The sequence below is a fragment of the Hyperolius riggenbachi genome, chromosome 8 (genome assembly GCF_040937935.1).
Source record: "Hyperolius riggenbachi isolate aHypRig1 chromosome 8, aHypRig1.pri, whole genome shotgun sequence".
Taxonomy (NCBI): Eukaryota; Metazoa; Chordata; class Amphibia; order Anura; family Hyperoliidae; genus Hyperolius; species Hyperolius riggenbachi.
The window spans coordinates 247,671,473-247,691,147 of NC_090653.1; the positions used below are offsets into that span (position 1 = coordinate 247,671,473).

At 44.3% G+C, this 19,675-nt stretch overlaps 1 protein-coding gene across 2 annotated transcripts in view; it reads left to right on the forward strand.

Annotated features, from left to right (window-relative positions):
- Positions 1-539: 539 nt before the first annotated feature.
- The window catches only part of ST6GALNAC6 (ST6 N-acetylgalactosaminide alpha-2,6-sialyltransferase 6), an 83,741-nt gene continuing 64,605 nt past the window's right edge, over positions 540-19,675 (forward strand). For both annotated transcript variants that reach the window (XM_068248536.1, XM_068248542.1), the window contains exon 1: positions 540-1,197. Coding sequence is in view for 1 of the 2 variants with exons in the window: in XM_068248542.1 (XP_068104643.1) it covers positions 1,189-1,197 (9 nt within the window). In the remaining variant the exon portion in view is untranslated. The remainder of the gene's footprint in view (positions 1,198-19,675) is intronic.

Below are 19,675 nucleotides of genomic sequence, written 5' to 3' on the forward strand. Positions count from 1 at the left end.
AATAAAAGAAAAACGCATATTAAAAACGCATGGAAAACGCATGAAAAATGTATAGCATTGCGTTCCCATTGACTTTCATTATGTACGTTTTTGATGCATTTTTAAATATTATAAAACAAAACCTGCGTTTGAAAACGTTGCGGAAAACGCTGTTTTTTTGCCGCTAATGGAAGTTTATGGGCCACAGGAAAAAAACGCATATAAAAACACACATGCGTTTTTTTCCTGTGGCCCATAAACTTCCATTAGCGGCAAAATTCCGCAACACTAGCGTTTCTGCTAAGTGTGCACCCAGCCTCAGGGCGTGAGCACTTTGTGCATTGCGTTGCTCTGTGCTGCCACAGCAGCTTTGTATATCCTAATCCGCATTTCTGGATAACCTGTGCAAAAATCCACATGATGCATAGCGGTTGTTAATTCAATGATAATATCGTACGCATTTAAACGCGCTGCATTATGCACGTGACATACAGTAAATAAATGTGTCAAGGCACATAGTCTGGCAACCACTGTCAACCACATCCAGATAGTAAACAGGACAGAAGGAACTCATGGGACAGTAGCAGAGCAGGCACTAGGACCCATCTGTGAAGGATCTGGGCTGCCGATGCTTGAATGTAGCAGCTGCAGACTTGTACACTCTGCAGAGAGGGGAGAGCCTCTGACAGAAAGAGAGGGGGAGACCCTCACACCAAGGCAGAAGGTGGGAGATCAGGCACCTAAACTCAAGGGATCTGCATTGTGAGAGCCTATCTGCATAACAGAAAGCAAGTGACAGAGCCTAGAAGAGAATGACATAGACCACCAGTTCATTACACCAGCAGGCCTGAATATCACAGAGACCCCCAAGCTGGAAGACCCTTTCAGAAAGGGAGACATTGTTTCATCAGGGTAGCAGGACGGTGAATCTAAAGAGAAGACGTGGAAGACCCTTCAGATGTATGTGAAAAGACCCCTCTTCCTTTAGCTTCCTTAGAAACCACCAGAAAAACGAGCAGAGGGTCTCCCAGACTGCGAACACATAAATGCCCCCCATATCTGCTGCGGGCAGGGATCCAGGGATTAATCCAGGAAAGCAGTCACTGGAAGAGAAAGGACTATCGTGACAGCAGTCAAGGACTATTGTGACATCAGCGATCGGGCCTGGTGACCCCAATTCCCAGAGGAGCTAGCAGTGGTCTTCTATCTATGGCCCCGGTGAGTGTGAAGGGATGGGAGGGCAGCAGATGTGGTATTATTAATGAGGAGTAAGGCTTATCTCCATTGTAGAACGTTTGGCTGCTCTGTGGATTGGTCACAGAGGACTGGACAGTTATCTGCTGGCTAAAATGCATTGTCTTGATTTTAATCTAAAATTGTTGTTTGGAGGCTTCGGACCCCCAGATGGCTTCGAAAGCCGGGGCTTGGTGTAGCGTTCAGCCTTGTGTTCCAGAGGCAACGTAAGCCTGGAGTCCACACAAGCAATATCAATCGTCAGAGATCAAGGAATTAAAGTCCTTCTCTGCATTTAAAGGCACTGATTTTCAATAAGGGAGGTGTCAACGAGGAGTCAAATGTCCTAATTTTAAAGAGTACCTGAGATGAAGACCATAGCTATATTTCTACTTACCTTAAGCTTCCTCCAGCCCCATGAGGTGTGTGGGCTACCTCGCTGTCCGCTACTCCGCTCCATCGTCTTCTGATATCTTCCCGTAATCTGGCCAGTCAGAGGCAGTTGTGCACTTGGGCGCATTCGCACCCACGCCTCATAGCGTCAGAGGTGCACCTGCAGCCAGGCCGCAAATGTGCAGAAGAGCGCGGCCGGCCATGGCCAGTTTAACAGGGGATATTAGAAGACAACGGAGCGGCTGGAAAGGACAGTGAGGGAACCCACACACCTCATGAGACTGGAGGAAGACCCAGGTAAGTACAAATATAGCCATTGTCTTCATCTCAGGTACCCTTTAAGCAACAAATCTGTCTTGTGTGTAGCCCAAACCTAACAATCTTGTCTGTTCAATCTTACTACTTTCATGAAGTATAAAGCTTATCAATACAATCTTTTCAAAGTATTTTCAGTCTCTTGGCCTATACAACATAGATTTGATACATTTGTACAATCAAAATCCTAAATAAGTCATAAACCATTACCAGCACTAGGTTCAGGAGCAGGAATGAGCACCTGCTGTGATTGGATGTTCACATTCTGGCATGCAATGCATTTTGGACATGGATCAGAAATGGTGTGTTTGCAGCACAGGGTTGATAAGTCTGAATGTTGGCAGAGATGGGCAGGAAAGTTGTGTTGTGTCCTCAGCAATACATGACCCAGATGTGCTGAGTCCATCCTCTCCGGTGAGACATCCAGCTGTGTGTGGCAGCTAGCTTTAGCCTTGGGCTACGCGAGTGAGATGAATCCCTGGATATCAAAAGATTTAACTGCTTTTATGCAGCTGCACAACACTCATTTACAATCTCACACAAGTAGTAGTGGTAGTGTTATTATACTTATAACTAAGCTTGAAATAATAACTTAAAACAAGGCTCTGATCAACATTTCAGTACACTTGCATTGTTTTATTTTAAACAATTTTAATATACATGGATGTCAGCCCCAGTATGTGTATTATTGTGCTAAGAGTTACAGTGTTTGCTAGGTTTTCCCCACCGCCTCTACAGGGTTAAACTGACTCTCTACCCAAGGGTGTCAAAGCCAAATACACAGTGGGCCGATACTGAACACTGAGATCAAGTCACGGGCCAACCTCAATGTCTAGTGGGCAACTCCCTCCTGTATAACATTCCCTGGTGTCTAATGTCTCACTCCCTCCCCTATACAGTTCCCTGGTGTCTAGTGGCTTCCCTCCACTATACATTTCCCTGGTGTACAGTGGGGCTCCTCTCTCCCTTATACTGTTCCCTGGTGTCTAGTGGCTTCCCTCCACTATACATTTCCCTGGTGTAAAGTGGGGCTCCTCTCTCCCTTATACTGTTCCCTGGTGTCGATCATCTCCTCCCTGCTCTATACAGTTCCCTGGTGTTTAGAGGTGCTTCCTTCCATGGCCGGTTCAAGGGGCCCTGGGGCAAACTCCATTGTTGCCCCCCCCCCCCCCCCCTCATTACCCCTCTGCTCCCCGGGGCCTTGCTGCAAGTATATTAGCAGCCATAATCACCTTATCTCCATCGGGTGAGCAGGCGGACAGCGGCTGCACTCGGAGACACTCTGTCTCCCTTCCACTCAATGACCCGGCGCGTCATTTGTAAACACGCGCTGGGCCATAGAGTGGGAGGGAGACAGAGTGTCTCCGAGTGCAGCCGCTGCCGCCCGCTCACCCGACGAGGATAAGGAGATTATGGCTGCTAATATACTTGCAGCAGGGCCCCGGGGAGCAGTGTAAGCATGAAGGGGGGTCGGGGGGAAGAAAATATCACAGAGTCGGCGCTGCTGGGGCCCAAGCAGAGGTTGGGGCTCCGGGGCAAATGCCCCTTTTGCCTCTATGGTAGCGCCGGCCCTGCTCCCTTCCCTATACAGTTCCCTGGTGTCTAGTGGCCTACCTCTGTCCCCTATACAGTTCCCTGGTGTCTAATGCCTTTTACCTCTCCTATACAGTTTCCTGGTGTCTAGTGGTTGTGCCTCCCCTATACAGTTCCCTGGTGTCTAGTAGCTGCCTCCCTCTCGTATACAGTTCCCTGGTGTCTAGTGGCTCCCTTCCTCCCCTATACTATTCCTTGCTGTCTAGTGGCCCCCTCCCTCCTCCATATGGTTTCCCTGGTGATCTAGGGTCTCACCTCCAATATAGCTTCCCTGGTGGGCCAGAGTGTGCAAAACATAATGCTAAGTGGGCCAAGCAAATCTGATGGCTCCGTGAGCCAGAGTTTGACATGTATGCTTTACACTCATGATTATCTTTCCGTTCAGGTGCTGATAGTATCTGTATATGCTCTGTGTAGCTGCTGCTAATGTCTGCAATGTCTACTTAAAGTGAACTTGAGGCGAACTTATGTCAAAAAACAGATACTCCTCCTCCTGTGGCTCCGCGTGTCTTACTCTGCCCCTACTGCTGCTCGTCGGGACCCTCTGAAAGATCCAGGCCACGTTCCTCTTCAAGCACAAGCGTGGCCATGCTCTACATGTGCGAGTGGCTTCGGCTTACTGGCCAGGCATGGCTGTACTTGCGCAGGCGTGGCCACGATCAGAAATCTGGATTGCATATACTTTTCCCAGTCCTCTCTCCGTCCCTTCGTTGTACTTCTGAAGACGAGGACTGGGAAGGCTCCATGCTATCCATAGGGACGTTTCTACTTCTTTTCTTTTGTTTGCTTCAAACTTACTTTAAATGAATCAGTATACAGCTTCAATGTAAGTCACACTGAGGGAAGATAGTGTAGTAGATCGGAGACCCTCATAGAAAAGCCAAACATTTGTTAAAAAAATAAATAAAGTAAAAACAAACAAACAGAAGAAAATCGACAGCCACTAAAGTGTAGTATATTGGGAGATAGACATAGAGGTGTAACGTAATGCAAAGATAAATGCCTGCAAAGCAACCACTCATAGCACCTGTAGGGAATTCCCATCCCCTCTCAGGTCCAGAGATGGTAACTTTTATAAAATCATAAAAATTCAACCTCTCAACTGAGGCGAGATAACTGAGTACTTGCAAGAGGTGTCCAAAATGCGTTAGGACTGTTAAAGAGGAACTCCAGTGAAAATAATGTAATAAAAAAAGTGCTTCATTTTTACAATAATTATGTATAAATGATTTAGTCAGGGTTTGCTCATTGTAAAATCTTTCCTCTCCCAGATTTACATTCTGACATTTATCACATGGTGACATTTTTACTGTGGGCAGGTTATGTAAGCTGCTCCTAGCTGTTTTGGCTGTTACAGACAGCTGTAAACAGTCATTTCCTGTCTGTGAACATTGTTACATTGTGGCAGTTTGCCCAGAGTACCGCGGTACCAGAGCCTCTTGTGGGAGGGGTTTCATCACAAAATCAGTCATACAGCGCCCCCTGATGGTCTGTTTGTGAAATGCAATAGATTTGTCATGTAAAAGGGGGTATCAGCTACTGATTGGGATAAAGTTCAATTCTTGGTCGGAGTTTCTCTTTAAAGACAGTTTAAAAGATAGGTATGAGTTGGATTACCGCTTTGGGAGAAAGAACCAATATTCCTGGGTTTGTTTATTAGCACAAAAACAAGACCGTGCCTTTTACATATTTCTACCTGCTTCTTCAGGTCAATCAAAACGAGTGGCAATTGTCCAAACGAGATCAGGTAGGAGAGAGTCTGAAGAGGTAAGCCAACTCATACCTCTCTTTCAACCCATTGGCAGCTTCAGTATCTCTGAATCTTAGCTGAATCTCGTTTCAGTTATGGTGGCCACTAATGATCCAATCTTTTTCATCCAATCTTACCAAATCTATGTAGTATAAGGGTAAAGTAAGTGAATATACTAAATGGATACTTCAGGCAGTTACCTTATATTATATAGAAATGGTAAGATTGGATGAAAAAGATTGGATCATTAGTGGCCAGCTTCAAGTGCACTGCTTCTGACCTCAGTCAGCAGAGCTTGTGCTGTAATTTCTTGGAATGCTTTGATCTCTCTCTACTAGCAGAAAATATAGAAACTGAAAGCAGAAGTCCTCTGTTATTGTCTCACACTGCCCCCTAGTGACAAGTGGCCATAAATACACATTACAGCACTACTAATTAGAAGCAAATAAAAGGAACAAAGAAAAAGTAAAAAAAAAGTGCTAAAATAAAATGGCCTGGAGAACTTGCAAACCTCTAAATAAACTGGCTGCTAAAGGGTTAAAACATTTTTAAAAATCTTATTGCATTTTAGGCGACTCCTACAAGTACTCATTGTAAGTCAGTGGGCTGTGTACTACTACCTTTTTAGGAAAAAAAAAAGTAATGGTGGGGGAGGGTGATCTCTCACTTCTTTAAAGTGAACGGAGGAGCAGGTGAACAATTAAGTGTAAGCGCACTATGATATTAACAAGACTGGTTGCTAGGGAACAAAATCCTTTCTAAACCTGTTGTTGTAAAACTGATATTCAAATTTTAAACAGAGGAGAACAAAAAAAATGGTTTTCTTGTTCAACTCCTTTGATAAATGGTCCCTGATGCAGCACCTGCAGGAAAGCAGGGCAGATAAGTATGTTTTATGAATACTTAATACTAATAAAACAGGTGTCTACTGTGTAAAGGAGCGTGAAAAATGCAGTGATCACTAGGGATGGCAATACTTAGGAGTATTCCTGTAGAAGCATGTGATCAGTTTTATCAGCTGATAGATTTGTAAGGTTTTGATTTGCTGTGATGACTTCCTGGTTTAACACATGACCAGCAAATCAGAGCTTTACAAATCTATCACCTGATCAAACTGATCACATGCTTCTCCATGAGTCCTCCTAAGCATTGCCATCCCTATCAGGTTAGGAATATACCTTGATTCCCCGGACCAATAATAGCTAGTATTGATGCAGTTACATGCTTTAGGGCCACATTTCATATTTCAAAACCCAAGGTCAGGCATGGTGTACAGGTAGTCCCTGGTTAACGAAAGAGATAGAGACTGTAGGTTCGTTCTTAACCTGAATCTGTTCTTAAGTCGGAACATTATGCCATCTCTGACCCCTGTACCTCCTCTGTGTCCCCTGTGCCTCCAGTGTCCCCCTCTGTGTCACCTCTGCCCTTTCTACCTGTTTATACAAGTTTAAAAGCCATTTTTTTCAAATCGATTTTCTCAAAAAAGTCCAATTTGAAAATTTCTTTTTTTACTTGTTCCCATGGAAACACAGAATCCATGCTGCTCGAATGGGCAGGTCGTTCGTAAGTTGGGCGTTCATAAGTTGGGGACTACCTGTATTTGGAAAATTATTTTTGACCAATTCATAATATCTTCAGTGACTGACAACTGCCTGCTTACAACCATTCAGCCTCACACCCTCCTCCTTTAGTCACATGGGCACATGAGCGATTGCGCTACAAGCTGAAGCAACACCTTCCTACTGACTGACTGATAGCCTATCATGGCTTCAGGTTTAACCAGTGGGGGTGGGGGGGAGGAAAAGTGAGTAGGCTGCTGGAAATTGCTGCACAGGAAATTGGTTGCAGTGAACCAGTGCAGCAGGTATTATCCTTCACATTTTGCAAAATATTTTTTACAAAAAGTTTTAGGAATCGCTTATATAATACAATATTTTATGAGATGCATATGAAAACAGCGCCTAAATTTGGTCTCTTGACAGTGACGAAGACGAGTTTAAGTGATTGTTGGTAGATCAGTCAGGAATATTCCTCAAATGGGGGGAAAAAAAATCTCCTAAATTAGTAATTATTGGATAATTAATCCCATTCTCTTTTCAAATCTATAGGCCCGTACACACGCCTGACTAAGGCGGCCGATAACGACCGCCTTAGCCAATAGGCGCGTGTAGTGATCGCTGACCCCCAAACCGTGACTGATCCACCCAACGGATCAACTCAACCCCGCATTGTCTCCGCCACTCCCCCACCCGCGCATGATGTCACCTTTTATAGTGTAGGTTCCAGTCTATACCCAGGCCTGGATCTTTCTTTTCCCATCTTGGATCATAACAATCCAGGCTTGAAATTTGTGCAAGGCTATATTTTCGTAAGGCTGTTTTTGATTGGTCTTTCCCCTTATGATTCTGGAAGACCGTTTGTCAAATAAAATTGCCATCAATCAATACAACAATTTTAAAGCCATCGAAAAAATAAGCAAATAATAAAGCAATTGTTATACATATTGGCTTGTGTGGTTGTGGAGCCAATTTGGCGTATTTTTAAGTTCACAACGGGAACACTTAAACAACACTATGTAACTACAAGTCAATCACACTTCTGTGAAATAAAACTGTCTACTTAGGTAGTAACACTTATTGACAATCAATTTCATATGCTGTTGTGCAAATGGAATAGACAACAGGTAGAAATTATAGGCAATTTCACAAGACATCCCTAATAAAGGAGTGGTTCTGCAGGTGGTGACCACATACTACTTCTCAGTTCCTTTGCTTTCTGGCTGAAGTTTTGGTCATTTTTGAATGTCGATGGTACTTTCACTCTAGTGGTAGCATGAGACAGAGTCTACTACCCACACAAGTGGCTCAGGTAGTGCAGCTGATCCAGGATGGCATATCAATGCGAGCTGTGGCAGGAAAGTTTGCTGTGTCTGTCAGCATAGTGTCCAGAGCATCGAGGTGATACAAGGAGACAGGCCAGTACATCAGGAGATGAGGAGGCTGTAGAAGGGCAACAACCCAGTACCAGGACTGCCAGAGGAAGCTGTAGGAGGGCAGCAACAACTCAGTAGCAAAACCGCTACTTCTGCCTTTGTGCAAGGAGGAACAGGAAGAACGCTGCCAGGGCACTGCAAAATGACCTCCAGCGGGCCACAAATGTGCATGTGTCTGCTCAAACGGTTAGTAACAGACTCCATGAGAGTGGTATGAGGGGCCGATGTCCACAGGTTGGGGTTGTGCTTACAGCCCAACACCATGCAGGGCGTTTGACATTTGCCAGAGAAAAAAAAAGATTGGCAAATTTGCCACTGGCGCCCTATGCTCTTCACAAATGAAAGCAGGTTCACACTGAGCTCATGACAGAAGTGCCAGAGTCTGGAGATGCTGTGGAGAATGTTCTGCTGCCAGCACCATCCTCCAGCATGACCGGTTTGCCAGTGGGTCAGTAATGGTGTGGGGTGGCATTTCTTCGGGGGCCACACAGCCCCCCATGTGCTCACCAGAGGTAGTCTAACTGTCATTAGGTACTGAGATGAGATCCTCAGACCCCTTGTGAGACCATATGCTGGTGCAGTTGGCCCTGGGTTCCTCCTAATGCAAGATAATGCTAAACCTCATGTGGCTGGAGTGTGTCAGCAGTTTCTGCAAAACAAAGGCATTGATGCTATGCACTGGCCCGCCCGTTCCCAGGACCTGAATCCAATTGAGCTCATCTGATACTGATGTCTCGCTCCATACAGTGACATAGTGGTTAGCTCTCTCGCCTTGCTGCGCTGGGTCCCTGGTTCGAATCCCAGCCAGGGCACTATCTGCAAAGAGTTTGTATGTTCTGTCCGTGTCTGTGTGGGTTTCCTCCGGGCACTCCGGTTTCCTCCCACATTCCAAAAACATATGGATAAGTTAATTGGCTCCCCCTAAAAATTGGCCCTAGACTACAGTACTTACACTACATAATATAGACATATGGCAATGGTAGGGATTAGATTGTGAGCTCCTTTGAGGGACAGTTAGTGACAAGATATATATATATATATATATATATATATATATATATATATATATATATATATATATACACACTGTACAGAGCTGCGTAATATGTCGGCGCTATATAAATACTAAATAGTAATAATAATAGTCCACTAACGCCACATTGCACCACAGAATGTCTAGGAGTTGGTGGATGCTTTAGTCCAGGTCTTGGAGGAGATCCCTCAGGAGATCATCCTCAGCCCTATCAGAAGCATGCCCAGCATGTATGGTGGTCATACAGACCGGTGGAGTCCACACACACACACTACTGAGTCTCATTTTGTCTTGTTTAACGCTCCTGGCGGTTAATGTTTTTTGCCATTTTTTTGCCAAAAATATATATATATTTTTTTTTGTTTCATGTAAAGCTACCAGAGTGGTAGCTACATGAAACACCACTAGAAGGCGCATGTGTCCCTCTAGTGCGATCGTCGCCGGCATCAATAGCAAACAGGGGAACGCGTACATAACGCGCTCCCCTGTTTGGCTTCTCCTGTCGCCATGGCGACGATCGGAATGACGTCATGGACGTCAGCCGACGTCCTGACGTCAGATGCCTCCGATCCAGCCCATAGCGCTGCCCGGAACTCATTGGTCCGGGCAGCGCAGGGCTCTGGTGGGGGGGGGGCCCTCTTGCGCCGCTGCGTGCGGGCGATCGCCGCAGAGCGGCGGCGAGCAAGCTGTACGCGCGGCTAGCAAATTGCTAGCTGCGGGTACAGCATTTTAAATGGAGCAAATTGCCCCACCAGGGGCTGAGATATCTTCCTGCGCGGCATAGCCAGGAAGGTTAAAGAACATTTCTTAAAAGTAGGATCAGACTGTAGTGTTTTTTGCACTTCAGTTTTGAGTGTGACTCCAAATCCAGGCCTCCATGGGTTTGCTTTCCATTAATAAGATCTAGGATGTCTTATTTGTGTGTTCCCTTTATTTTTTTTGAGCAGTGTATATCTAGTTTTACGGCATTGCACATTCTTAATGATGTGTTTGGTGTGCTGCTATGTAAATAACAATGAATGCACTTAGAAGGCCCCCTATTTTCCTTCCCCTTTGTAAGGTACTGCAGAAGATACTGGGAGATCCTCAGAGTACAGTCATGTCACTGACTGTTCTTCAGAGGCGCTCACAATCTGATGTTGTTACCACAGTCTGAGGACAATTTTGGGGGGCATGTTATTGGGATGTGGGTAAAATGCAAACATTGGGAGAAGATATAAATTCCATGCAAATATTGATCTCTCTTGTGTAGCGCTAACCCACAGATGTGTACACTGTACTATTAGTGCAGTTCGTAAGGATCAAGCTTGTTTTTAGAGCGGCACTGGATGAGCAGTCTTTACACAGACACATCACCTGAATGTACCCAAGCAGCGTGTACCGTTTCTATAGAGACGGTATGAGAAATGATGGCACAACGCACATTGGAGCGGCATCTGGCTGGCTGGGTAAGACAGAGAACAATAATTATTGTTAATTAATGTTCCATATAAAGTGCCAAAGTGGCAACATATTCCGTGGCACTGTGCAAAGTATGAAACAAACATGGTGTACAAAATACAGAACAATAGTATACACCAATAGACATAATTGGTACAAAATACAGCATTGGTAATTACGGTGACAAGAGTAACAGGATGAATAAAATGTATAGCATATTCCAAGACACATACAGTGAGAGAGCCCTACCCTTGTGAGCTTACGATCTAAAGAAATTGGGGGGGGAGGGGGGGGGCTGCGAAGAAGCGTATGTTTTGTCGGAAAAAGTGAGTTTCGAGGGAGCGTTTAAAAATATCAAAGGTTGGAGAGTGACAGATGTGTTGTGGAATGGCATTCCAGAGGAGGGATGAGGCACGTGAGAAGTCTTGTATACGTGAATGCGAGAAGGTAATTCTAGAGGAGGACAAAAGCAGGTTGTATGCAGATCTGAGATTGCAGTTGGGTTGGTATCTGAAAACTAGTGAGGAGATGTACCGGGGAGAGAGATTGTGGAGAGCTTTGTAGGTTAGAGTTAAGAGTTTGAACTGGATCATCTGGTTAATTGGTAGCCATTGAAGATTTTATCATTGAGGAGCAGTACAGGAAGAACAAGAAGAAAGATGAATGAGACGAGCGGTCGAGTTCAGTACTGACTGGAGTGGTGCCAGTCTGTTAGTTAATAGTTCACAGAGTAGTACGTTGCAATAGTCCAGACAAGATATTATAAGAGCATGTATTAACATTTTAGTAGTGTCCAGAGTGAGAAAAGGTTGGATGCGAGAAATGCTTTTGAGTTGGAGATGACAGGAGGTGGTTAGGGAATGAATGTGAGGAATAAAGGAGAGAAAGGAGTAAAATATTACCCCTAAGCACCATGCTTTGGGAACCTACAAAACTGTAGGTTGCCTGTAGATGGGCACATCTTTCAAACAGACCATAAAACCTGAAGAAATTGGTACCTATGCACAATTAGGTCATGATCTAATGCCACCTGTTGTAACTTTGCTGTACGTTTCATATAGACAAATCTCCTACAAGGATGACATCTTGTGAACTGACGCTCTTCTTTTGTTGCATCATTGGTTTGTGTGCAAACTTGTTCCTATGGTCATGCATTTGCATTGGGATATACCCGTCCACCTGGTGAACTGCATGGCCTGCTCTTTGCCCGATATATATCAGCAGTAAGAAGACCAAATGCTGACCAAATCCTCAACTTTGTATCCAAGAATACCAGTCCAGACCTACCAAGAACCTCCACCAGGCTTCACAGTTGACTGAAAACATTTATTCTTTTACCATCCGGCAGGTCGCTGGCAAACAAACTGCCTTGTGTTCCTGCCAAATAATTTGTCTTCGATATGGCAAATAAGCTGAGACTAATGTAAAGCTACTCCACAGGGCCTTCTTAACCCTGGTCCGATTAGCTTAAATGTATGAGTGTGTCTCAGATAGATGCTTCAGAGGCTGTGGTGCAAGAGGAGCTCTATCCCACACGTGGTGGACCTACCTGCCCTTTGGTTTCAGACTACTGGTCCCAGGTTCATGATTTTGTTGCATTGGTCCTCCAGATTTCTTTTCCCAAAGGCCCCGCAATCCTTCTGAGCAATAAGCTCAGTGACTGTATATGAAATATCCTGCTCACAGCGTGGTCCAGCACATAAACCATGCAATGATATTTTGTGATATCAAGGAGGTGATATCTAGGATACATAGAGTTATGATTTGTGAAAGGATGATTTCAAATGTGGAGGACCGTATGTTTCAGTTTACCTGGACACCATGGGCCACAATGTCAAATTGCATGATCTGATGTACTTTCGGACCGGTTTTACACCTGGCCTGTGAGTTTGCAGTGCGATGCCCCGCCCCCATCAAATCGCAGCACACAAAACGTCAATAATATGACCCTGCAGCAGAGTGCAGTGACAGGATCATATGCATAGCACCCCTTGCCCAGTGATGTACTCCCTGCTAGACAGGAAGTACATCACTGGGATTCCGGTCGTTCCGTACATGTGTGCTGCACCGTCTCTGCCTAAATGTTTAAATTTACTGCATCACTCGTTGACTTACATTACTTCCGTCGCTGCAGAAGTCGATGGTAAATGCGCTGTTGACTTTGCTGTGGCTCGGTGTCAGCGCGCAGCGCGATGTGTTAAGTGTGCCAGGCCACGCAGGTTTGTAAGGCAAGTGTAAAAGGGGCCTTAGGGTTACTCTTTAGCTTTCTCTCTTGATACTCTCGTCATGCTATATGCTCAGCATTCCAGTTGGTTGACAAGTTTTGTAGAGAGACATGCTTAATATTAGTTTGCTTTCTTAAAACAGAAAGTATTTGCGATATTTCAGGTTGAAGTGAGCTCCGAGATGTCTCCCAGCGCATCACTGCTGAATATATGCAAATTAACCATTGTCGTCCTTAGAAGCTAAACACACCTCCAGATCCGCTGGAATGCAAGGATGTGTCAGCTTGTAATTAGTACAGAGCCATAATAATCCAACATGCATACAGACTGTTTCGCTTTGAAAGCAAACTTTTGTTTTCCATGCATCTTCGTAAGGGGGCTTTTTGGACCATTGTAGCCCCTTACACACTCCAATGAGTTCTGGTTCACCATGAGCTTGCTGGTTAGTCTGTAACTATGCTTAATATTGTCACCTATGTAGCACCATTATTGTGTTTACTTAACTAAAGAGAACCCGAGGTGGGTTTGAAGAATATTATCTGCATACAGAGGCTGGATCTGCCTATACAGCCCAGCCTCTGTTGCTATCCCAAACCCCCCTAAGGTCCCCCTGCACTCTGCAATCCCTCATAAATCACAGCCACGCTGCTGACAAACAGCTTGTCAGAGCTGGCTGTGTTTATCTCTATAGTGTCAGTCTGCTGCTCTCCCCGCCTCCTGCAGAACTCCAGTCCCCGCCTGCATCCCTTCCCTCCCTGCTGATTGGAGGGAAGGGACGGGGGCAGGCACCGGAGCTTTGCAGGAGGCGGGGGAGCAGCTGAGACTGACACTACAGATGTAAACACAGCCTCACAGCATGGCTGTGATTTATGAGGGATTGCAGAGTGCAGGGGGACCTTAGTGGGGTTTGGGATAGCAACAGAGGCTGGGCTGTATAGGCAGATCCAGCCTCTGTATGCAGATAACATTCTTTAAACACACCTCGGGTTCTCTTTAACTAAATGGCAAAAAACATGGTCATATCAGTCCACACACCCTGCTGCCATTTTTCTCCACACCAACCCTTGTGTTTTGATGCAAAGATAAGTCACTTTAGTTTATTTCTATCAGAGGTGAGGCATTTTAGGTACTGGTCTCCCCCCCCCCCCCCCCCCCAAAAAAAAGGATGACTTTTGACCACAATTCACCAGACTATAGACAGGTGGTGTACCATATCTGTCATATAATAGCTGATGGTTTTACTGGTTATCCTATAATTGTAAAAAGAAGGCCTTCCTTGGCCATCCACTGTATCTTCAGCTTTCAATCTTATTTCTTTATCTGTGCTTCTGAAGAATAGCTTGGTTGACACATTAGTGCTACAAAACTGTCCGTTCCTGGATCGGAAGGAAACGGATGCGAATGGATCCAATGTTAACCTATGGATTCGTTCACATCCATCCGTTCAAACTGATCCATTCTGCACGATCCGCTGAACAGACCGCAAGTTTCCTGCTGCAGCAATTTTTCCCGGACCGTTGAGCCCAGCAGAACGGAAAGGGAAGCACTGCCTTGGGGGCAATAAGAAATGGAATGTTTATTCACACTAATGAAAAACCGGACTGTTCTAAGGAGAAAAATCCACTTTGGAGATGGGGTCTGGGGGGGGGGGGATGTGGGGAAACGGAAAGGAAGCGGCTGAACAGCAACGGATCAGATAGACCGGTAATCAGATCCGTTTTCACGGATTCGTTTGCCACTAAATTGCCAGTGTGAACCGAGCCTTAATGTTTTGACTGTGAGAGACCTTGTTGTTACAGTAGCACCACTCAATGGCCCAGTGCACACTAAACACCTCTAGCAGATCCGCAAAACGCTAGAGGTTTTTGAAGCACATTTCAGAGTGATTCTAAGCATGTTTAGGGCCCATTCACACTACAAATCGCTAGACGCTAATGCAAAACGCTGAGCGTTTTTCTGGCGTTTTTTCCTAGCGATTTTTCACTGTATAGAGAGCATTTTTACAGCGATTAGCGTTTTGCGATTTCTAGTTCAATTAAAAAAATTTTTTTGAATCACGAATCGCTCCAGAATCGCTCAGAAAGCGCTGCATGCAACGAGTTTGCGTTTCAGCAAATCGCTAAACGCTTAGATGAGAACACTTCCATACACTTTCATTGTGCACACGTTTTTCAAATCGCTAGCGATTTTCAGCAAAGCTGAAATTGCTCTGAAAACGCACAAGTGTGAATGGGCCCTTAAAAAGGTTTTCTAAACATGCCTAGCGTTTTTTGGAGCGTTTTTGTGCAGCAGATTACAAATATTGTTACAACTAAGGCTGTTACTGAACAGCTTCTGTAACAAAAACGCCTCAAAACGGCTCTGATGTAGCGTTTTTTCAGAGCAGTTTTCCACTTTCCTATACTTTAACATTGAGGCAGAAACTCCTCAGAAATCTAAAACATGCTGCAGCCCCAGAGTTTGAGGTTGTGGAAAAAACGACCCGCTCTGGTGTGCACCACCCCATTCACTTTCATTAGCCAAGCGGTTTTCCCCTGCAAGCATTTTAAAAAACGCTCCAGAGCCGCTCTGATGTGCACCAGCCCTGTGTTGCAGTTTTGCTCAATCTTGCCATTGTGTATTTTTGTGTTCCACTTCACCCTCACAGTTTATTCTGTTTGTGTTTTGAAAGCACATTCTACTTTCATTATTACAGTTACATAGTAATTTGGGTTGAAAAAAGACATACGTCCATTGAGTTCAACCAGAAACTCGCTAAGGGCCCGTTCAGATCAGAAATGCGGATGGCTATGCGTGCGGAATGCGTGCGGACCGCAACGCGTACGAACGCATGGCCATCCGCGTTTGTGTGCGTTGCGTGGCTGATCCCATCACTGAAAAGTGAATGGGACAGCCACGCGTTTTTGCAAAATCTGCGTGCAGCATGCGTTCCCGGACCGCACAGGTCCGGAACGCATGCAGTGTGAACATCAGACATTGCACTCTATGCAATGTCTGATGTCGTGCGTTTTGGCCACCTGCACGCGTTTCCAAAACGCGGCTGGAAACGCGTGCAGTGTGAACGGGCCCTAAATTGGCATTAGCATAGGTGGATGCTGCACAAGCGTTGTTGTATTTTACTTGCATTCAAAATGATCTTTCCATTTCTAGATTAGTTTTCTAGTTTCTAAAACTAACATTAAACTCAAATTGCTCTTTTCTGCAACCGTGGTAACACTCTGTTGCTAAGAGACTGCCCTGAAACTGCCTCCCTGCCACAGGAGTATTTAGCAGCATGCCTTCTGTTCCCTTGTCATCAGCGAACAGTAGTTTTAGAAATCACTTCTCTTTCAGGATATAAAAGTGGATACATAGACCTGGATCCACTTATAGGGCTTGTTTAATTATATGAATTATTCATTCAATAGGCTGTATACAGCCCTAAGAAAATGTAAAAGCGCTGTATAAATGCATTATAATGCACATTATTTGAAGCAGATTGGAACTGAAAGTTTTGCAAATAACAAACTGCTTACCTAGCAACCTTACCTCCCCACAGTGTTATTGAAAATCCAGTTTGATATAAACCATGGTCATAAAAATGATGCACAAAAGAGATTTGTAAGTCAGTCACTCAGGAGGCAGGGCTTCAGATGACAGAGGAAAATCTCCTATTTACACCAATGAGACTAAAAGGGGAGTGTTTCAGGCATACTGGGTGTGAGCAGGCGGCAGTCAGATACTGAGGATCTATGAACGGGTGGAGCAGGTAATTTGCTTTATTGTTTAGCAAAAACTAGATTTTTTAACCACTTGCGGACTGTCCCTATGACGTGAAAATAAGTCTCTGCACTCTCCTTCCTACAAAATCTTAGATAACACTGTTTATTTATTTCTGACATGATAACATCGCTACAGAGTTGTAAAGTAATGACAGCAAACCCCTCTCCTCCTCCAAGGGAATTCAATGGCAGAGTTAATTAGTAAACAATTGTAAAATACACATTCCAGGAGCAGACAGTAGCAGATTGTATACATTACTTAAATAAAACAATGTATTAGATGTAACAATTGTCTATCCCTCCTGTTTATTTAAACAGTTCATGTGTTTTGATGAGTGAGTTTAATGTACAATAGAACTGTTTCCATTAAAGATATAACGTACTAAAGTGGATAAATTGTGTATTGTTTCAATTTTTTTCTTATTTTCCATTTAAAATGCATAGAAAATAAGGTAATTACTAATAACAAAAAAAGCCTTATTTGTCCTGAAAAAAAAACTATCTATAGATCAATTAGTTGTGATAAAGTTGATAAATTGATAGTTATTGCCAAAGTAATCACAGCTAAGCAGAACTGCGAAAACTACCAGGGTAGTGAAGTGGTTAACCAAATTATTATTGTTCTAATAAACACATAAGACTATTACAGGGAAGTGGTAGGGGCAACACAAGGTTTTTGTGGGATTGCACTTTAACCTTGTAGCACTAGAGTCCCTTGTTCAAGCCTGGGCCATTACACTATTTGCATGTAGTTTGTATGCCCCCCCCCTTATTTTACTGGGTTTTCTCTGGGCACTTGTGTTTCCTCCACCATCTCAAACACATAAGGCCAGAATGTGCAGCATGGGGTGCGTCTTACCTGTCCATCAGTTTGGATGGGGTTCCTTCCGTTGTCTCGCTCTAACCTCAGTTTTAGGTGGAGCGCATGCACTGTACACTCGCACTCCTTGTAATTTTGCGCTCCCTCCCAGCTGTGCTCAGCGTTTGCAGATGCATATGTCCTGGCATACGTACCTGAGAAGTACCACTTGTGCACGTCTCAGGTAAACATTCCCAGGACACTTCAGGCCCTGGCAGCTATGCACATTCCAACAGGAGTGCAAAATTACAAAGAGCATGGAGTGGACAGAGTATGTGCCACTCATCACCAAATGGGGGCAGAACTGTGCAATGGAGAGGGACACCATCCAAACTGATGGACAGGTAAGTATAAACACCCATAGTACACCCACTGGCATGTAGTTGGGCAGCATGGTGGCGTAGTGAATAGCACTCTTGCCTTTGCAGTGCTGGCTCCCCAGTTGGAATCTCAGCCAGGGCACTATCTGTATGGAGTTTGTACATTCTCCTCGTGTCAGATTGGGTTTTCTCCGGCCACAAAGGTTTCCTCCCACATCCCAAAAACATGCAGATAAGTTAATTGGCTTCCCTCTATATTGGCCTTAGACTATGATATATACACTACACGATACCTACATAGACCTATGTCTATGGTAGGAATTACATTTTGCGAGCCCCTCTGAAGGACATTTAGGTAACAAGACAATATACTCTGCACAGCGCTGCGGAAGATGTTGGCACTATATAAATACTAAATAATAATGTAGTTTATCGATTTATTGTCAGTTCAGGTACCCTTTAATTGGCTGCGCTCAGAACTAGCCTTTATACTATGATAGGGACACGAGTCTATGACTACGGTAGTGATCAGATTGTGAGCCCCTCAGAGGATAGTTAGTGATGTGACTATGGACTCGACAAAGCGCAGCAAAACATGTCAGCGCTATATAAATATACAATAAGTATAATAATTGGGGCTTTAATAAAACATAGTAAAAGCAATCCTGAGCCCTACGGGTACTGAAGCATGAGGGAAATGAGGTTGCTAGCACTGGAGACCACTGCCTGACTCCCACATGACCAGGACCCCGCCTCATTACTGGTGCACAGCCTGATGGATGCAGGGGTGGTTTTAGGTAGAATAGGGCCCTGAGCAAAGATGAATGTGGGCCCATTTACATTTCCTACTGTATTGACAGTATACTTGTAACATGTGGGGCACCTAAGGTGTTTGGAACCCTGGGCTGGGCAATTGCCCAGTTCGACCTTATGGATGCACCAGCCCTGAGTGGGGGGGGGGGGGGGGGGGGGAGACTTCTAACCAAATGGACAGAAGATTGTTATGGGTCTCTATGCTCAGGAATACATTGTTTTATAAGGCAATATTAAACTTTCAAGGGAATCTGAAGCGAAAATAAACTTATGATATAATGATTTGTATGTGTATTACAGCTAAGGAATAAAACATTATTAGCACAGATATGAGTCTCGTATTGTTTCCAGTACAGGAAGAGTTAAGAACCTTCAGTTGTTGTCTAGGCAAAAGTCATGGACAGCACTGTATTTTGAAGCACTTATCTCAACTGTCTCTCATTGAACTTTTCTCTGCATAAAAACCATAAACAAAGAAAAAACAAAGGGTCAGTAGCCTGCTCTGTGAAATCATTTAATAAAATGCCGAGTGTATTGTGGAAACTGCAATGATTAGAGAATGATGCAATGTTATAAAAAAAGGCTATATACCTGAAAATAAAAATATGACACTATTTTCTTTGCTACTAATGTTCTATTAATTATCCATATAACACAACCAATTCATTATATCATGAGTTTTTATTGGCTTCACTTTAAATTCCTCTGTATCTGACTGGGTGCTACGTTTGAAAAGCTTGAATATGATTTAGTCTTTGGGCTCAGAGACTCACAGTGCTGATACTTATCTGTGTTTCCCTTTCTGTCCTGTGTAAAGAGACTTTCCACACAGCTTTGAGCTTGAAGCCGGTTGTCAAGTGTGTTTGCTGCGTCTGCCAGTTTAACATGACATAAAACAGACTTCAGGGAAATGGGTATAAAAAAATCCACGATACGTCAAATAATGCTGTAGTATCCCACTGCGTCGTA